The sequence below is a fragment of the Podarcis raffonei genome, chromosome 2, assembly GCF_027172205.1.
Source record: "Podarcis raffonei isolate rPodRaf1 chromosome 2, rPodRaf1.pri, whole genome shotgun sequence".
Taxonomy (NCBI): Eukaryota; Metazoa; Chordata; class Lepidosauria; order Squamata; family Lacertidae; genus Podarcis; species Podarcis raffonei.
The window spans coordinates 36,075,880-36,091,261 of record NC_070603.1 but is presented as its reverse complement, the minus strand read 5'-3'; the positions used below and the strand labels follow the sequence as shown (position 1 = coordinate 36,091,261).

General features: G+C 41.6%; 1 protein-coding gene across 5 annotated transcripts in view; it reads left to right on the top strand.

Moving 5' to 3' along the window:
- Positions 1 to 15,382, top strand: part of FBF1 (Fas binding factor 1) — a 30,538-nt gene that overhangs the window by 2,015 nt on the left and 13,141 nt on the right. For 3 of the 5 annotated variants that reach the window (XM_053375930.1, XM_053375932.1, XM_053375931.1), the window contains exons 3-18: positions 174 to 201; positions 1,521 to 1,562; positions 2,209 to 2,296; positions 2,593 to 2,653; positions 3,045 to 3,095; positions 3,224 to 3,359; positions 3,831 to 3,914; positions 5,791 to 5,910; positions 7,494 to 7,647; positions 8,933 to 9,066; positions 11,109 to 11,208; positions 11,303 to 11,728; positions 11,964 to 12,035; positions 12,645 to 12,742; positions 13,557 to 13,615; positions 14,601 to 14,756. In XM_053375930.1, coding sequence (XP_053231905.1) covers positions 174 to 201; positions 1,521 to 1,562; positions 2,209 to 2,296; positions 2,593 to 2,653; positions 3,045 to 3,095; positions 3,224 to 3,359; positions 3,831 to 3,914; positions 5,791 to 5,910; positions 7,494 to 7,647; positions 8,933 to 9,066; positions 11,109 to 11,208; positions 11,303 to 11,728; positions 11,964 to 12,035; positions 12,645 to 12,742; positions 13,557 to 13,615; positions 14,601 to 14,756 — 1,809 coding nt within the window. Of the gene's footprint in view, positions 1 to 173; positions 202 to 1,520; positions 1,623 to 2,208; positions 2,297 to 2,592; positions 2,654 to 3,044; positions 3,096 to 3,223; positions 3,360 to 3,830; positions 3,915 to 5,790; positions 5,911 to 7,493; positions 7,648 to 8,932; positions 9,067 to 11,108; positions 11,209 to 11,302; positions 11,729 to 11,963; positions 12,036 to 12,644; positions 12,743 to 13,556; positions 13,616 to 14,600; positions 14,757 to 15,382 lie in introns of those variants that run through there. The other 2 variants (XM_053375933.1, XM_053375934.1) reach the window with 2 other exon arrangements.

Here is a 15,382-nt window from a genome sequence, read left to right as displayed (position 1 = left end):
TTATCCTTTTAAGGCTAAACCATTTAGTGTGACACGAGAACCCTGCCTATGGCTACCAGCTCTTGGTTTCTAGAGTTTGTTATGCACCTGTTTGCATTTAGAGAGCTAGTTTGCGCTAGTAAAGTTTTTTGCTTTTGTTTTTCTAACAAATTGTCTGCCCCTTTCCCCTTTAGGCAGTGAAACCGAAGAAAGGACTGAAAAGTATGTGTGTTTGTGTTTCCACACTTTTATGACCCTTTTGATATTGGCTTGGGGTGGAGATAGTTTCCCATAGCGTCATCCAGTAGATGTAACATTTTCATCATCAGCTTGAGGAAAATGCAGAGCCAATAACACAATGGCCCAATGTAGTAGTTTTGATATTTTGGGGGAGGGAAAGCATTGGATTCTTTTTCTATGATATTTAAGCTACTTTATATAAGTTACTGTGTATTGGGAAATTTCCAGCTTTCATTGGAACATTTTTTGCTGCACTAAAGAGTGATCTAATTCAGTGTGTTTATTTTACTTTTATTTTGTAAACAAAGCTAAAAAAAAGTGACCCATCTTAAATATTTCGTCCCAATGCACCACTGGCATTTCATCTGAAATATTTGAGAGGGAAAATTAAAGTGCATGTAATGCTCTTTAAACTGTAGAGTTTTTTATTGGAATATTTAAAAATATTTGAGGACAATAGTACGTACTTCTTGTGCATCGTTTAATTTTAAGAAAAACCAAAGTACTAAAAAGCTTTTGACAATTCTGATAAATTTTAGCAGTCCAAAGAGCTACACATGATATGCTCACTTGAATACTTGCTAGGGACAATCACCTGAAAAACATTAATCCCAACTTCAAAACAACAAAGATTGCCTACTATTCTGTTTGCAATGGATATCCACTCATAGTTACTAATGAACTTAGAACACAGAACATTCTTCATGGAAAAATATAATAAAGGTGTAACACTGCAAATCTTGCTTTGCCCATTGAGAGCCAGCCAGCCTTTGGGGTGTGTGAATCCACACACTTCACCCATTTGAGTTCCCCACTCTCTTCCTTTGTTGGCTTTAATAAAAATCCAGCATTATGGGTTATATCCAATCATTCCAGTAGCACAAGGACTTCTCTGTGCGTAACAGGAATTTATCTCCTTGTCTTGTGCTTCCTCCGAAATCTACTCCGGAAGGAAAGGGAGAGGTGCAAGTCCTTGTACTAATTGAATGACTTTGTCAGCTACATCCCCTAGATCTGCATCAGTGGTGCCCATATCTAGTGCTAACCAGGTTCCATCTCAGCCAGGGATGCTAACCCATTTCAAACCCACATTTGAGACCTTTGTTAAGTGGTTGATCTTGGTTCACAGGCAGCCAATACACAGGATCTATTACGTATGTCTATATATTTGTCTATATATTTCTTGTCTCTGGAGTTCCTGTCAAAATATGGCGGCCTTGGATCTCCCTTGTTGCAGCAAGCCCTTTCCTAAATTTATGCTGGGATAGATTTTTGAGACTGTAAACTCTGTCTTATTCTAGGCTCCATTGATGATGTTCTTGGTGATCTCCTTGGTGATGAAGGTAAATAAGCAGTGAAATGGAAAATGGTGTTTTAAAATTCCATAGGAACCAGTTTGTCAAGTAAGACTTTCAAATGAGGCATGGCTACTAGAGGGAGGGCCTGTTCCATGATGGTGCCCTGGTTGTGGAGTTCCTTCCCCTAGTAAAATTGCCTGGTGTAATCATCAATACTCTGTCAGATGCCCGGTAAAGTCACACTATTCATACATGATTCTAATAGTCTGCACTTTTCTTTTTTAACTCTTGTTCTTACTGTTTTGTTGGGTTTGGGGAAGTTGTTTTTAAGGATCTTTTTAGCTTCTATGGTCAGCTTTAATTTTTGTAAGAAATGTTCTGTTTTAAGGGAGATATGGGCAAACATTTTCCTAGGTGACTTAGCTGTGATGGCTGCTGTGCAGTGAGGAGAATGTTGAGGCCTCACTGCATTTCAGGAAGATGGAGACAACCATTGTGTTCACCATGCTGGCCTGCTCATATACTTCACGACTGATCTGCCTGGGTCTATGTTTATGCAAAGTCTGCTCAACCCCTAGTTTGTTTGTTGAGACTGCCAGCATCAGAGGTTGTTCAGGTTGCTGTGCAACTGTTAGGACAAAGGATATAACCTATGCTGCAACCTCCTAAAATCCCCATCTCTCATTCCTAGATGACGTTCCCCTTAAATCCAGCAAACCTGCCTCGTTTGTTAGTAGTGCAGGAAGACCCAGAGGAATCGCCTCACAGACCAGCAAAAAGTAAGGAATGGCATTGCTATTTGTGACTTTAATGCTTTCGGCACACACACACACACAAAAAGATAGCGGTGCTGTTGGAGCCTCTTGAGAATTCCCCCTTTATTGTTTCCCCCCAGCATCTCTCAATTTGCCCTCTGTTTCAATAACCTTTTCTAAGTAGAGGCACTACTGAAATCTGAGTAATTTTGAGGGTGTTTCAATGAGGCCAGTGGAGCATTTCAGGTGTTGTTTTCTAGGCTACTGTATTTTATTATTATTCTTGCACATCCTAAGTTCTGGATTTCCCCACCCCACAGGGGCCTCTTGGGGGATGATGTCTTCAGCAAAATGGTTCTTGAGGAAGAGGAAGATGCAGAGGTGAGGGGGGGAGAAATAAGATTCCACATCTTCTCTTCAAGGTAAATGAAGGCATTTCCACTGATGCAACTGGACAGCTACGGGTGTTGTCCTGCAGGTTATTGCTGTACCTGAAAACATGGCATTGAAAGGAGACTATACAGTACATCAACTTCAGGCATGGGTGGTGGGGAGGACATGGACCTGTAGAACTTTTCCAACCATTTCCCACTGGGCCACAGTATTTGTCTCTTTGGAGTATGAGCCCCGGATTAATAATGTGCATATGTTGGCAGCACTTGGATTAAGTGCCATGGAGTGCTTGGTTTCCCCCCTCTTTTATTGAAAGGCAGCATAAAAATACTTCAAGCAATGAAGCAATAACTTGTGTGTTCATTCATTCACCCCTAAGGATCCTGATATCTCAGATGCAGACCCAGGAGCTCTTCTAGAAACCTTGAAGGTAAACTGAGAAGACTTTTTTTGTTTTCTTTGGCAGGGCAAAAATAGAAGTTGAGTGTGCTGTGCTCTGCTAGATGTGAAAAAGTGGAATACACTCATTTTGAGTATATGTGTTCTCACCTGTGCCAGGATATAGATGACATGGACGCTGATCTTCTAGGCCTAAAGAAAGCGCCTGCTCAGAAACTGGGGAAGAATATGGCAAAAACTCGGCCGTTGAATGAGCCAGCAAGTTCTGCTAAGAAAACATCAATCACTGAGAGACGTAAGACTCCTTTGTTTCAGGACTCAAGTAATACTCAAATTTGTGTAAAGAGCTACTATAGTAGAAGCAATCTCTTAGTGGTACCTGTTCTTATTCTTAAAGTTACTACAATTTATTACTAGCCTTTTATCCTAATGTTCCAGGGTGGATTACAACAGTTAAAACACAATATAACACTATATGAGAAACAGTTTAAAACAACTTTGAAGCAACTTCTTGTCATCCTTGTAGCCATGTCTACGATGATCACTTATTGATTAAGGACGAATGACATCCCTGAGAAAAGGAATGGGTTGTGTCCTTATCTGCTTCTAATGTTGCACCTACAGAATCCTCTCCAGACTTTTCAAAAAGTTGACTCACACCTGCAAGGAGCATTTAAGTTCACAGTGACTTGAGACAGAACTTTCCTTGTTACATTAGAATTGGACATGAGCAAAAGTATCCGCTATACCTGTTGCTTTAATACAGGAGACTCAGAAGGTGGAATCACTAAGAATCCCAGCTCTACTCTCACCACTTCCAGAAATCTGAAACAGAAGTTTTCCTTTGAAGGTAAGCTCTGCTTGTTAGCTTGAGAGGGAGGCTATTTGTGTATGTGCGTATGCACACACGCATGTGCGCATGTAAAATGCATTTTTAAAAACCTAAGTTTGAGCATGAGTTTGACCAAGCTGCGGGAGGCAGTGGAAGATAGGAGTGCCTGGCGTGCTCTGGTCCATGGGGTCATGAAGAGTCGGACACGACTAAACAACAACAACAAGTTTGAGCATACAAGTACATCTGGATGGGGAAAGGTTAGGGTGTGACAGTGACACATTTATGCACAACCAACATGGGGCCTACCTGATTCAACACTGTGCTACTTCATTTTTAAAAATAAGTTTATTTATAATTTTCATTTATAACAAGTAAACACTTCAACAAAAAAAGAATTAAACAATCCTCACATATCAAACCTCGACTTCCCTCCCCCTCTTACAGTGGTTCCATAAATTTACCCTTTTTCTTCTTCTTCTGCACATCCCAATTAACTCTTTATTCTTTGCCAGCTAATGTCTTAATTTGTTTACAATTTGTAAATATTCAGTAAATGATTTCCATTTCTTAATAAAAAGTTTGTTGTCTTGATTTCTTATTCTTCTGGTAAGTTTTGCTATTTCTGCATAGTCCATTAATTTCTGTAGCCATTCTTCTTTCGCCAGGACTTCTTTCTCTTTTTGGCGATTATCATTATTGAGGCAGTCATTGCATACATAAATCAATTTCTATATTGTTTAGGTAACTCTTATCCCATAATTCCCAAAAGAAAAGCTGCTGGGTTTTTTGGGCTTTTTTACAAATGTTATCTTAAACACCTTTTTCAATTCATATACTATCCCAGTAAGCTTTAACCTTATAACAAGACACCACCACATATGGAAAAAAGTGCCTTCTTTCCCTTTGCATTTCCAATACATATTCAATTTTGATTTATACATTTTTGCCATTGTACTTGGTGTTAGATACCATCTGTATAACATTTTCATTTAGTTTTCTCTTAAACCATAGCATGCTGTAAATTTTATGTCCATGTTCCACAGTCTTTCCCATGCTTCCATGTCTATGTTATGACCAGTATCTATTGCCCAATGTATCATTGAAGATTTCACTTGTTCATCTTTTGCCTCCCATTCCAATAACATCTTATACATTTTAGACATCACTTTAACTTTACAATTTAGCAGGTCTCTCTCTAGTTGAGATACTTGTTTCCCAAACCCCCGTTTACTATCTTTTTTGTATACTACATTCAGATGATAATATTTTATCCACGTTGTTAACATTCCTGATAAATTCTTAAACTCTTTTTATTTAACTTCTCCATCTTCCTCTTTTAACAAATTTCTATAAGTTACCCAGTTTTCTGTCTTCTTCTTCTTCTTCTTCTTCTTCTTCTTCTTCTTCTTCACCGCTATAGCTTCTACTGGGGTAAGCCATAGTGGTATTTTGGTCTCCAATAAATTTTTACATTTATCCCATACTCTATACATTCCCCGACCCCCATTATATGGTTTGTAAATCCTTTATGTACTTTCACCTTTTCATACCACAAATACATTTACCAGCCATTTATGTTATCATGACCTTCCAAATCTAAAATATACAGATTCTTCCATAACAAAACACTGTGTTACTTCTGAGGCCATTTTGCTGCAGGAATCCATCCAAACCTAAGTGGTGGACATGGAACAACAATTCACCAAAGAAAGGGCTATTTGACATCATAAAATTAATTTACTAAGCACTGGAGAAGAATTCAATCCTTTCCTAGTAGTGCAGTTTCTTCCTATGCAGTGGCTGATGTGGTAACTTTGCTGCTCCGTTTTGCTCTTTGTCCGTTGTTTTGAAGTGATTGCCCACTTTCTTAGATGTATTTTTTCTCCCACAGATATAGACGACCCTCTAGCTGGTCTTTTGTCTGATGAGGAAGAGGACATGGTGAAGAAAGCGCCTTCCTTTGCCACCAAAAGTGTTCCAGAAACAAATGCTGGGACCTTGAAAGAGAAAGGTTAGTGAGGATACCAGAATTGCACCATTGGCTTGGCATCTTTTCAAATAAAAGCACACCACACATTTGTTTGTGCAAATGAAATGGTTGGCAGTCTTTCTCTACTCAACAATGCTTGTGGTAGCATTTTTGGAAGTCTGTGAAAACATAAGAGCCTGGTGGATCAGGCTCAGCACCTATCTATTCCAGTGCCCTGTTTCCTACAATGGCCAACCAGATCCTTTTGAGAAGCCCACAGGCATGGCGTGAAACAAGACCCCTCTCCCACGGTTGTTCCCCATTAACTAGTGTTATAACAATAATTGAACAGCAAACCAACAACACCAGAACTGGCTTATGAATATACATAACAATTTTACTGGAATAAATATATACCCTCATAAACCAACTAGACAATGAGCAAACCAAAGTGCAATGTGCATAACCAAGCCTGGAGATAAACATAGAATGTACCAGTGTCTCTCTTGTTGCTGTACTGGTTATGTATGTGATAAATATGTCATAACACAGCTGGAGCAAATAGTCATTCACTGGAAGCACAAAGCAATAAACGTAGGAGCGGTTGCCAGAAAGCGTTCTTCAAGGGGTCATCGTTAGCTGGAAGTGCAAAGCCAAAGGATCAATTGAAGCCAAATAGATGAGACCTGTTCTCCAGATATTATCTGGATATTTGCTGTGCCTGTGAGTACCTTTTGTCTTGAGAGAACTGTGTTGAGTGATTAGCATCATGGACTGATGAAGCTTGCTGTGAAACCTTTGTTCCAGCTGTGTTATGACATATTTATCGCATACATAACCAGTACAGCAACGAGAGAGACACTGCTACATTCTATGTTTATTAGTATCTCCAGGCTTGGTTATGCACATTGCACTTTAGTTTGCTCATTGTCTAGTTGGTTTATGAGGGTATATATTTATTCCAGTAAAATTGTTCTTTATATTCATAAGCCAGTTCTGGTGTTGTTGGTTTGTTGTTCCCCAGTAACTGGCATTCAGAGGTGTTGTGCCTCTAATCCCAGAAGGGAGTATAGATCCATCATGACTAGTAGCCATTGATAGCTTTATTCCCCATGAATTTGTTTATTCCCCTTCTAGATCTATTTATTTGTTTATTTTTTAATAATAAATAAATTCCGCTTTAAGCTTTGTAGGTCTCAAACCGGCTTGCAACAATAAAATATACATAATTTAAAACATAAATCAAATCTCCAACATCTAGCTATTTTTAGCACACACACACACAAAATACCCCAATACAGCTAGTGGCTATAAAGGCATATTTTTTGGCAACAAGTTCCATGGGTAGCATTCAGCTAAGATTTACGCCAAGCAGACTCACTGAAAAGAACTTAGTCATGTTCATTAACTTCCATTGTGCTAACAGGAACTCTTATGCAGGCTTCTGCTAGTAGGACTGGTTATTTGAATCTGGCTCAAAATATTTAGCATGGAAATTATCAGCTATGTATTGGTCACACTGTGAGCATAATCTGAGCAGTTCTTGATTGGGGGGGAAGCCCATTAGACCAGTTCTGTAATAGTTAGACCTCATTGGTGCAATCTCTTTCGATTCCGTTTATTAGGAACACCTGTGTCTGCAGCTCCTGGCCACGTTGCTGCCCCCGAACGGAAGCGGGACGAGTTAACATTTGAGGTTGATGGAGATGATCTCATGGATGCCATGGGGTTTGGTGAGAGCCTGAAGACAGAGCTGAAATCCGGAAGAAAGGACGGAGAGTAAGCAATCTCCCTAAAACTCACTAAAATTGAGTTGTGCGATACTTTCAGATTAAAGGAAATTAATGGCATGACTGGAAAAGTTGAACATTTGGGATAAGCTAAGGCGAACGAACTCATAGTTTGCACTGTCGCTCCTGATTTAGTTGCAGTGTACCCAGGAGAGGGCTGGCATGACTTATGAAAAAGACTGTGTACAGTTCTGGTCCCCATATATGGAAAAGGGATATTGTTGGGAAAGGTTCAGGAAAGGGCAACTAAAATGATCAAGGGGATGGAGCAAACCTCCCGTGAGGAAATGTTACGGCATTTTGGACTTCTTAGTTTAGAGAAAAGGTGAGTTAAGAGGTGATACAATAGAGTTTGACCAAACTGTGGGAGGCAGTGTTCTGGTCCATGGGGTCACAAAGAGTCGGACATGACTAAACGACTAAACAACAACAACAACAGAGGTTTATAAAGTGATGCATGACATGAAGAAAATGGATAGAGAAAAGTTGTTCTCTCATAACACTAGAACTTATGGACATCCCATGAAGCTGAATGCTGGAAGATTCAAGACGGGCAAAACAAAGTACCGTATTTTTTGCTCTATAAGACTCACTTTTTCCCTCCTAAAAAGTAAGGGGAAATGTGTGTGCATCTTATGGAGTGAATTCAAGCTGCGCAGCTATCCCAGAAGCCAGAACAGCAAGAGGGATCGCTGCTTTCACTGCGCAGCGATCCCTCTTGCTGTTCTGGCTTCTGAGATTCAGAATTTTTTTTTTTCTTGTTTTCCTCCTCCAAAAACTAGGTGCGTCTTGTGGTCTGGTGCGTCTTATGGAGTGAAAAATACGGTACTTCTTTATTCCTACAAGAGGCAGTGATGGCCACCAACTGGAATAGCTTTGAAAGAAAATTCAGACAAATCCATGGGGGATAAGGCTTTCAATGGCTACTAACCATGAGGACTATGTTCTGGCGAGGCAGTATCCTGAATACCAGTTACTGGAAACTGCAGGAGGGGAGAGTGCTTGAGGCAGCATCTTAAAACCTATTTCTAGCATAGAGGTGTAAGACTTCCTTCTACTAATTTCTGGAAACAGTTAGACTTTTTAGTTCTAAGCCTTATCAGAAATGGTCCGTGTGTTTTCAGTTTTTTTCTCATCTGCCGTACTGTTAAAGTAAATGCTGGAATAATAGCTAAAGGTGGTCAAAAAGCCATTAAGATTCTCCTCTTGACCTCCACATTCTCCGAACTGATCACATGGGTTGGTTGATAGAGAATTGCATTTTGTTTTGGCAGGGAGCAGTCTCGTCCCGCCCGATCCATGCTAGATGAATTGCTTGGGCAAGGAACAGCCAAAAAGCTCCTGGAGAGGCCAAAGACAGGAGAACCCAAAGAGTTCAAACTGGACAAGAAATATCAAAAGCAAGCAGGCAAGTGCCGTAGGGGTGATGAAGCCTCTTGTTCCTTTTTCATGCGCACAGTATTCTGGGAAGTCCTTTTGTCCCTCCTCCTAAAACCCTGGAAAAGGCTGCAGCTGAAATTCAGTTCTCTCATAGGTTGTTTGATGATTGAAAATATCTTAGATCCGTGGTGGGAATCTCCTGACCCGCGGCCAAATTTCATCCCGCCCACAGCCATCACCCACTCTGACTTTATTTCCCCCACTTAGAGCTTATCTGCCTCTCCCTCTCCCTCTCCCTCTCCCTCTCCCTCTCCCTCTCCGGGCTGCTACTCCTGCCACCTCCATGGCAACTGTACACAAAGCCTGTTCCTCTTGCTTTGCCAGCTCATGGACGAGGGTTTGGTGCCACCACGGTTTCCAGTTCTACTTCACAAGCAAGACACTCCAACCCCCTTAGAGAGCAGCTGTTGTTGTTTGCCACTAAGCACTCTCAGAGCAGATAGTGCCTTATAGCAAGGTAGACCTGGTCCATCTAGCTCCTTACTGTCTACTCTAGCTGCCAGTGGCTCTTTTGGTTTTCAGGCAGGGCTCTTTCACAGCTCTACTTTGAGAGAACAGAGGTTGAACCCTGGACTTTCTGCATGCACTCTGCCACTGAGCTACTGCTTCAACTTCTCATTTCTTTTTTTATAAAATAAAGACTATTCTGCCCCAAACAGGAGGCAGCTGCACACTATTTTCTAGCTATCTTTTCGACTTGCTAGTACCTGGAGATTTCTTTTCTTTTAATTATTTGCTTTATTAACAATCTCTTATATCACATGACACATTTCATATAGCATATCTTGTATAACATACATATATATATATATATATATATATATATATATATATATATAAAACACACACACACACACACATATAGTGGTACCTCGGGTTATGTACTTAATTCGTTCCGGAGGTCCGTACTTAACCTGAAACTGTTCTTAACCTGAAGCACCACTTTAGCTAATGGGGCCTCCTGCTGCTGCGCCGCCGCCAGAGCACGATTTCTGTTCCCATCCTGAAGCAAAGTTCTTAACCTGAAGCACTATTTCTGGGTTAGCGGAGTCTGTAACCTGAAGCATATGTAACCTGAAGCGTATGCAAGCAGAGGTACCACTGTGTGTGTGTGTGTGTGTGTGTGTGTGTGTACACACACACACACATTTATTGTACATCTTCTTGAGTAAACATATATATAATCTGTGTAAGCAGAAACCATATAGAAGTAGTATTCTGTTTACTTACATAAATTGAACTAATTCGTATTTTTACTATCTTTTGTTGTCTTATCTATTTATTAATATGAATTAAAGAAAGAAAAAACCAGAAAAAAAGAAAAAGGTGTATTTGGACTTCCTATCATTTCCCAGTGTATAGCCTTATTCTAGTAATGAATATCCCTAACATTACTGAGTTATTCTTTATATTCCTTCTAATACATTCTTACAACAGTTAGTACCTTTTGACTTATTTCTCACATGTTTCACTATATAAGGCTCAATCAAATGCTGCCATAGACATTATACCACTGTTATAATTTCGTAAATATTTCTTATATTTATCCCATTTTTGTACAAATACTTGTCTTGTGTTGCCTCTCAAGCTGTTAGTCAGTTGCGCCATTTCTACATATTCCTGTAATTTATTTTGCCAGTCTGTTATGGTTGGAACATTTCCCCCTTTCCAGTTCATTGCTATCAATGTTCAAGCTGCAGCCATGGCATATAGAAAAATTTCTCTCAAATTTTTCGGAATATTGTTGCCGAGAACGCTTAGTAGAAAAGCCTCCGGCTTTTTTAAAAGGGTACCTGGAAATTTCAGGGCTTCCAAGGCAGGGCTGGGGAGCCTGTGGCTCTCCAGATGTTGTTAGATTCCATCCTTCATCATCCCTGACCATTGGAAGCCCACCACATCTGGAGGGCAACACATGGGCTTCCTCTGCTCTTAAGTCTCTGAGAAAAGCAAGAGGGGGGGCGTGGCTGTGTATCCCATCAGCATGACTCTCTGGGCTCTTTTTGTGTACAGAGAAGGAAGATACTTTGGGAGATGAGTTCACTTTTGGAGCCTACCAACCCACTGTGGCCATGATTCCAGAAGGAAGGCAGTCAAGACGACAGTCTGTCAGGTAATGGTAAATGCACAAGCCACAAAAGGTGGTTCGGTCTCCCACAAGGCTGCTTGTAAAATCCTGGCTCTCTCTCATTTGTTTCTATTTGCAGGTTTTCCTCTGAGAATCTCAGTGAGCTTAAAACAGACCAGAAACCAGCAACTCCTCATTCTGGCAGCCCTGTACGCAACAGGACTGCAGCTGATTGGCTGGGGCTGAAAGAGGATGATTTTAAACTGCCACCTTCACCTCCGCTAAAGGAATCTAGCAAGACCAGCATAAGAGGAGCCACACTGGATAGGCCGCCTAGCCCTTCTGATGCCGAGCCCCCCATTCCTACCAGCTATCTTCCTTCTAGGTCAAAAGCAGCTGCTGGAGAAGCAGCAGAGCCAAAGCATGAACCCATCAAGGATGATGGTGAGGACAGCTGGCTGAGCAATGTCTTATCTCAGAAGAGAACTCGAGCGCAGGAGAAAGAGAGGAGACCTGGGTCCTCGGAGATTCACCAAAAGGAAGTGGATCCCATCACTCTTACCAGGTGAGCTCAGAGGTTGTTTGAATTCTGCACTTAACGTTCTTCAGATTCTCTAAACTGTTTTCCAAATTCAATACTAGGCAAATTTCCCATGGGCACCCAAGTCATGATGCACTTAGCCATTGGTATTGCACATGTCACCTTGCCTCATTGCAAGTCTTGTAGGCTGATTTTTGGGGGAAAGTATTGTGTTAATTAACTGGTCCCGTACTTTGGATTTTGTGTTTGTTTTTTTCAGCCAGGGGGCTCCATCCGCCTATCAGCAGTCTATTGCCCCAGTTGATAGGCCTGCCAGACTGGATCAACCTGGGTAAGAACTTACTTGCGGGCTTCCACTTGGGCATTGTCATTGGGCGCTGTGGGAACAAGGATGCTCGACTAGATAGGCCTTTGGTCTGGTCTAGCAGGGCTTCTCTTAGGTTAAGTCATCTGGGTTATTGTCAAGTTGCTCTTCCTGGTGCTGTACATGAATGCACAAAATAAAAAGGAAGGAGGAAAACTCTTTCCATTCTTACAAAGGAGGATCTGAAGGGTCAGCAGATGCTGGTCATTCTAATCCACATGGTGACTGAAGCTGCAACTCCAAACACATTTACCAGGGAATAAATCCCATAGAACACATATTGGGAATTACTTCTGGGTAACCATGTTTCGGATTGTGGTGTGAGAAGAGATTATTTAATCTGGAGCAAAATACCTGCATTTGTGTGGAATTAGGAGGATATTCCTATGTATTCAAGGATGTTTAAAAGAGAGGGTGCCAGCTCATTAGCTGTTGGATTGGATGATGTAAAGATGGGTAGAATACCTGATTGTATTGTAGAATGGGACTTATTCCATAATAAAAGTTGATTATTCAGATATCCATTTATTGTTAATCTCTCTCTCCCCTCTCTGTCTCTCTCTGTGCTTGACACAGGTCTTCCATACCTCTGTTAAGATCTCAAGAACAAACCACTCCTGCTTTTCCACCTAATTCCAGGAAAGGGACTCCCTTTGGAGACACCAATAAGACAAGTAAGATTCAAACTTCAGTTAAACTGCCAAGGGAACGAACATTGCCAGCATACCTCCCATCTGTGATTATGTTGTTGTTATTTCCTAATCAATGGTATAAATGAACCTGCCTCTACAAAGTTGCTTTCCAAGAATGCTGATTGACCTTCCCTAACCTTGAAATAGCAAATGATAGAAGCATTTCATGTTTGGGCTACCAAATGCGGTGCACTGAAGTGCACTTCCTCTCGGTGTCTGAGAGAGTACCGTTTGGTGCTCCAACAAAGGGGAAAGCTTCTTGTTGCACATCTTGCTTCTGCCATTATCTCTTAGTTCATTTCTCTGCCAGTTTGATTTAGACTTGTGCTGAGGCCCCATCCCCACCCCACTCTTTGAACTGAATACTCTGTATTTGGAAATCTGATACTTGCCTTTGCTCAGTGCTAATATGCCCAGTTGTCTGCTGATGTTCCTTTCCTCCTCCTGTTGGGTTTGGTGTGGTAGAAAGAGGTTTGAAGCCACACTTGGTGCTATGGAAGTGAAAGGGACCACTCATCCTTAGGCTGCCCCATCTTACATCCTGTCTGCTCTCTTCCCACTGCCATTTGCCACAGGGTTTTCTGTGCAAGGGACCTGTGGAGCAGAGCAGGGTGAAATTTCTATAGCCCCTTCCTTCTTTGCTTTATGTTTGAAGAGCAGCTAAACAGCTATCCTACCTCCTTTTAACTGTGTGGTAACAGAAATGGGAGATACAGTCCCTACCTGTGTAATGCTATATAGGGAAAGCATCTAAACCCATTGCTGCATCTGAGCTCTTTATGGATTGATTTTACAGCACCTGCAGCTTTTTTCCCAGGACATGAAGACATCCTCCCCATTCCTGTGCACTCACCGGTAGGTAGGAGGTGATATTTTTTACTACTTATTGAGGAATGGAAGTGGTTGGGATAGATGAATAAATGTATTTAACAAGCACTCATCTAGCAGTTCCTACAGATGTTATAACAGTTCCCGAACTTTCTTTTCTTATTGTGCATGTATTTAAATAGAAACTGAACTTAGCCCAGAAGGCTGCATAATCCATTAACCGGGGTGCATTGACTTCTGAACCGGCCACATCCTGTCCCAAGATAACCTTGGTGCCCTTTATGGGCCTGGTGTTCTCTTTCCAGCTACGGGGATAAATTGGAGACTCTCATACTCCCATAAACCTACTGGATTGAGAAGGGGTCCCAACTGTTCCTAGACCAGTACCTGGCACTTTTTCCTGATTTAAAGCATTCTCCAACAGATAACTGAGCTATTCTCCTTAGAAAACATCCGGGAAGGGAGATTCTACAGTTCCACATTATATGCAGCACTCTCAAACTAATTTCCATAAGTATAGGGTTCCTCAAAAGGGGAAATAACTTCCCATATTTGTATGTTTTTGTATCAGGAGATGTCTCCCCAGCAAGTTGTTTTCTTCTATAGCAGATCAGACTCACGCATGACTGCCGGATGGCATGATCTGTGGATACCACAGCACTCTTTCATGAGTGATGCTAAGAACAGTATTCAAACTTCTCCCTGTTTGCAAGTTGAATGATAAGAGCAGTGCCGGACAAAATGTTCATTTCATTTTACAGTGATTCTTTCATCTCTGCCACGGGGAAGGGGCACTTGTGGCGATACATTTGCTGATGGGCTCAGACCCCCATCGGTCAGCAATGATCAGAGATGATGGAAGTCCCACAGCATCTGGGGAGGGCAAAGGCTTCCCCACCCCAGTTCCGTCACATTCACAACACATGGGGATGCTGTGAAGCCTGGGAAACATTCTTCCCTTGTGAAAACGGCCTCCTGTATCTTTTCTCTCAACTCCTCTGCCCTTTCCCAGCTCCTGCACTTGGAACCCCACATGCTGAGCTCACCTAATAGCAGCGAGTATGAAAAAAGGCTGGCGGGTCTGCAAGCACAGCTGCGAGAAAGCCTGGCGAGCTCTCAGGCAGAGCTCCTGGGTGCTCAAACTCACATCGCTGAGCTGGAAGGTCAGGTAAGTTAATTGCACTTAAGGCATGAAATAGAAACAGCTGCTTTTTGCATCCTGTTATTTTAATGGAAGCACCACGCTATGCATTAAATGCATTAACTGCATTAAATGCACCATGCATTAACGGCACATTCAAAGAAGGAACATGAATCCTTACGTAGCCAAAACAGCACCATCCATTGCAAGTGGAGGAGGTTTCAGTAGACTTGAGGAAATCCCAAGGTTTGCAGAAGTACAGAATGTAAGAAGAGCCCTGCTGGATAAGGCCAAAGGCGTATCTAGTGCAGCATCTGGTTCTCCCGGTGACTGCCAGAGGCCTATGAATCAGAATAGTAGAATTGTAGAGTTGGAAAGTACCCCGGGGGTACATCTAGTCCAACCCTCTGCAATGCAGGATTCTCAACTAAAGCATCCATGGCAGATGTCCATCTAACCAGGACTCTCCCCAATTGAGATTCCCTGTAACCAGCATTCAGACAATGGATGTAGATCATAGCCCTCATGGGCCTTTGATAACTTTAGCCTCCATTAATTTCCTTGATCATCTTCTAAAGTCATTGTGGGAGATTATGCCATGGTTCAGCTGTATGCATAGTGAGAAGAAATTCTTCATTTTAACTGTCCTTAAT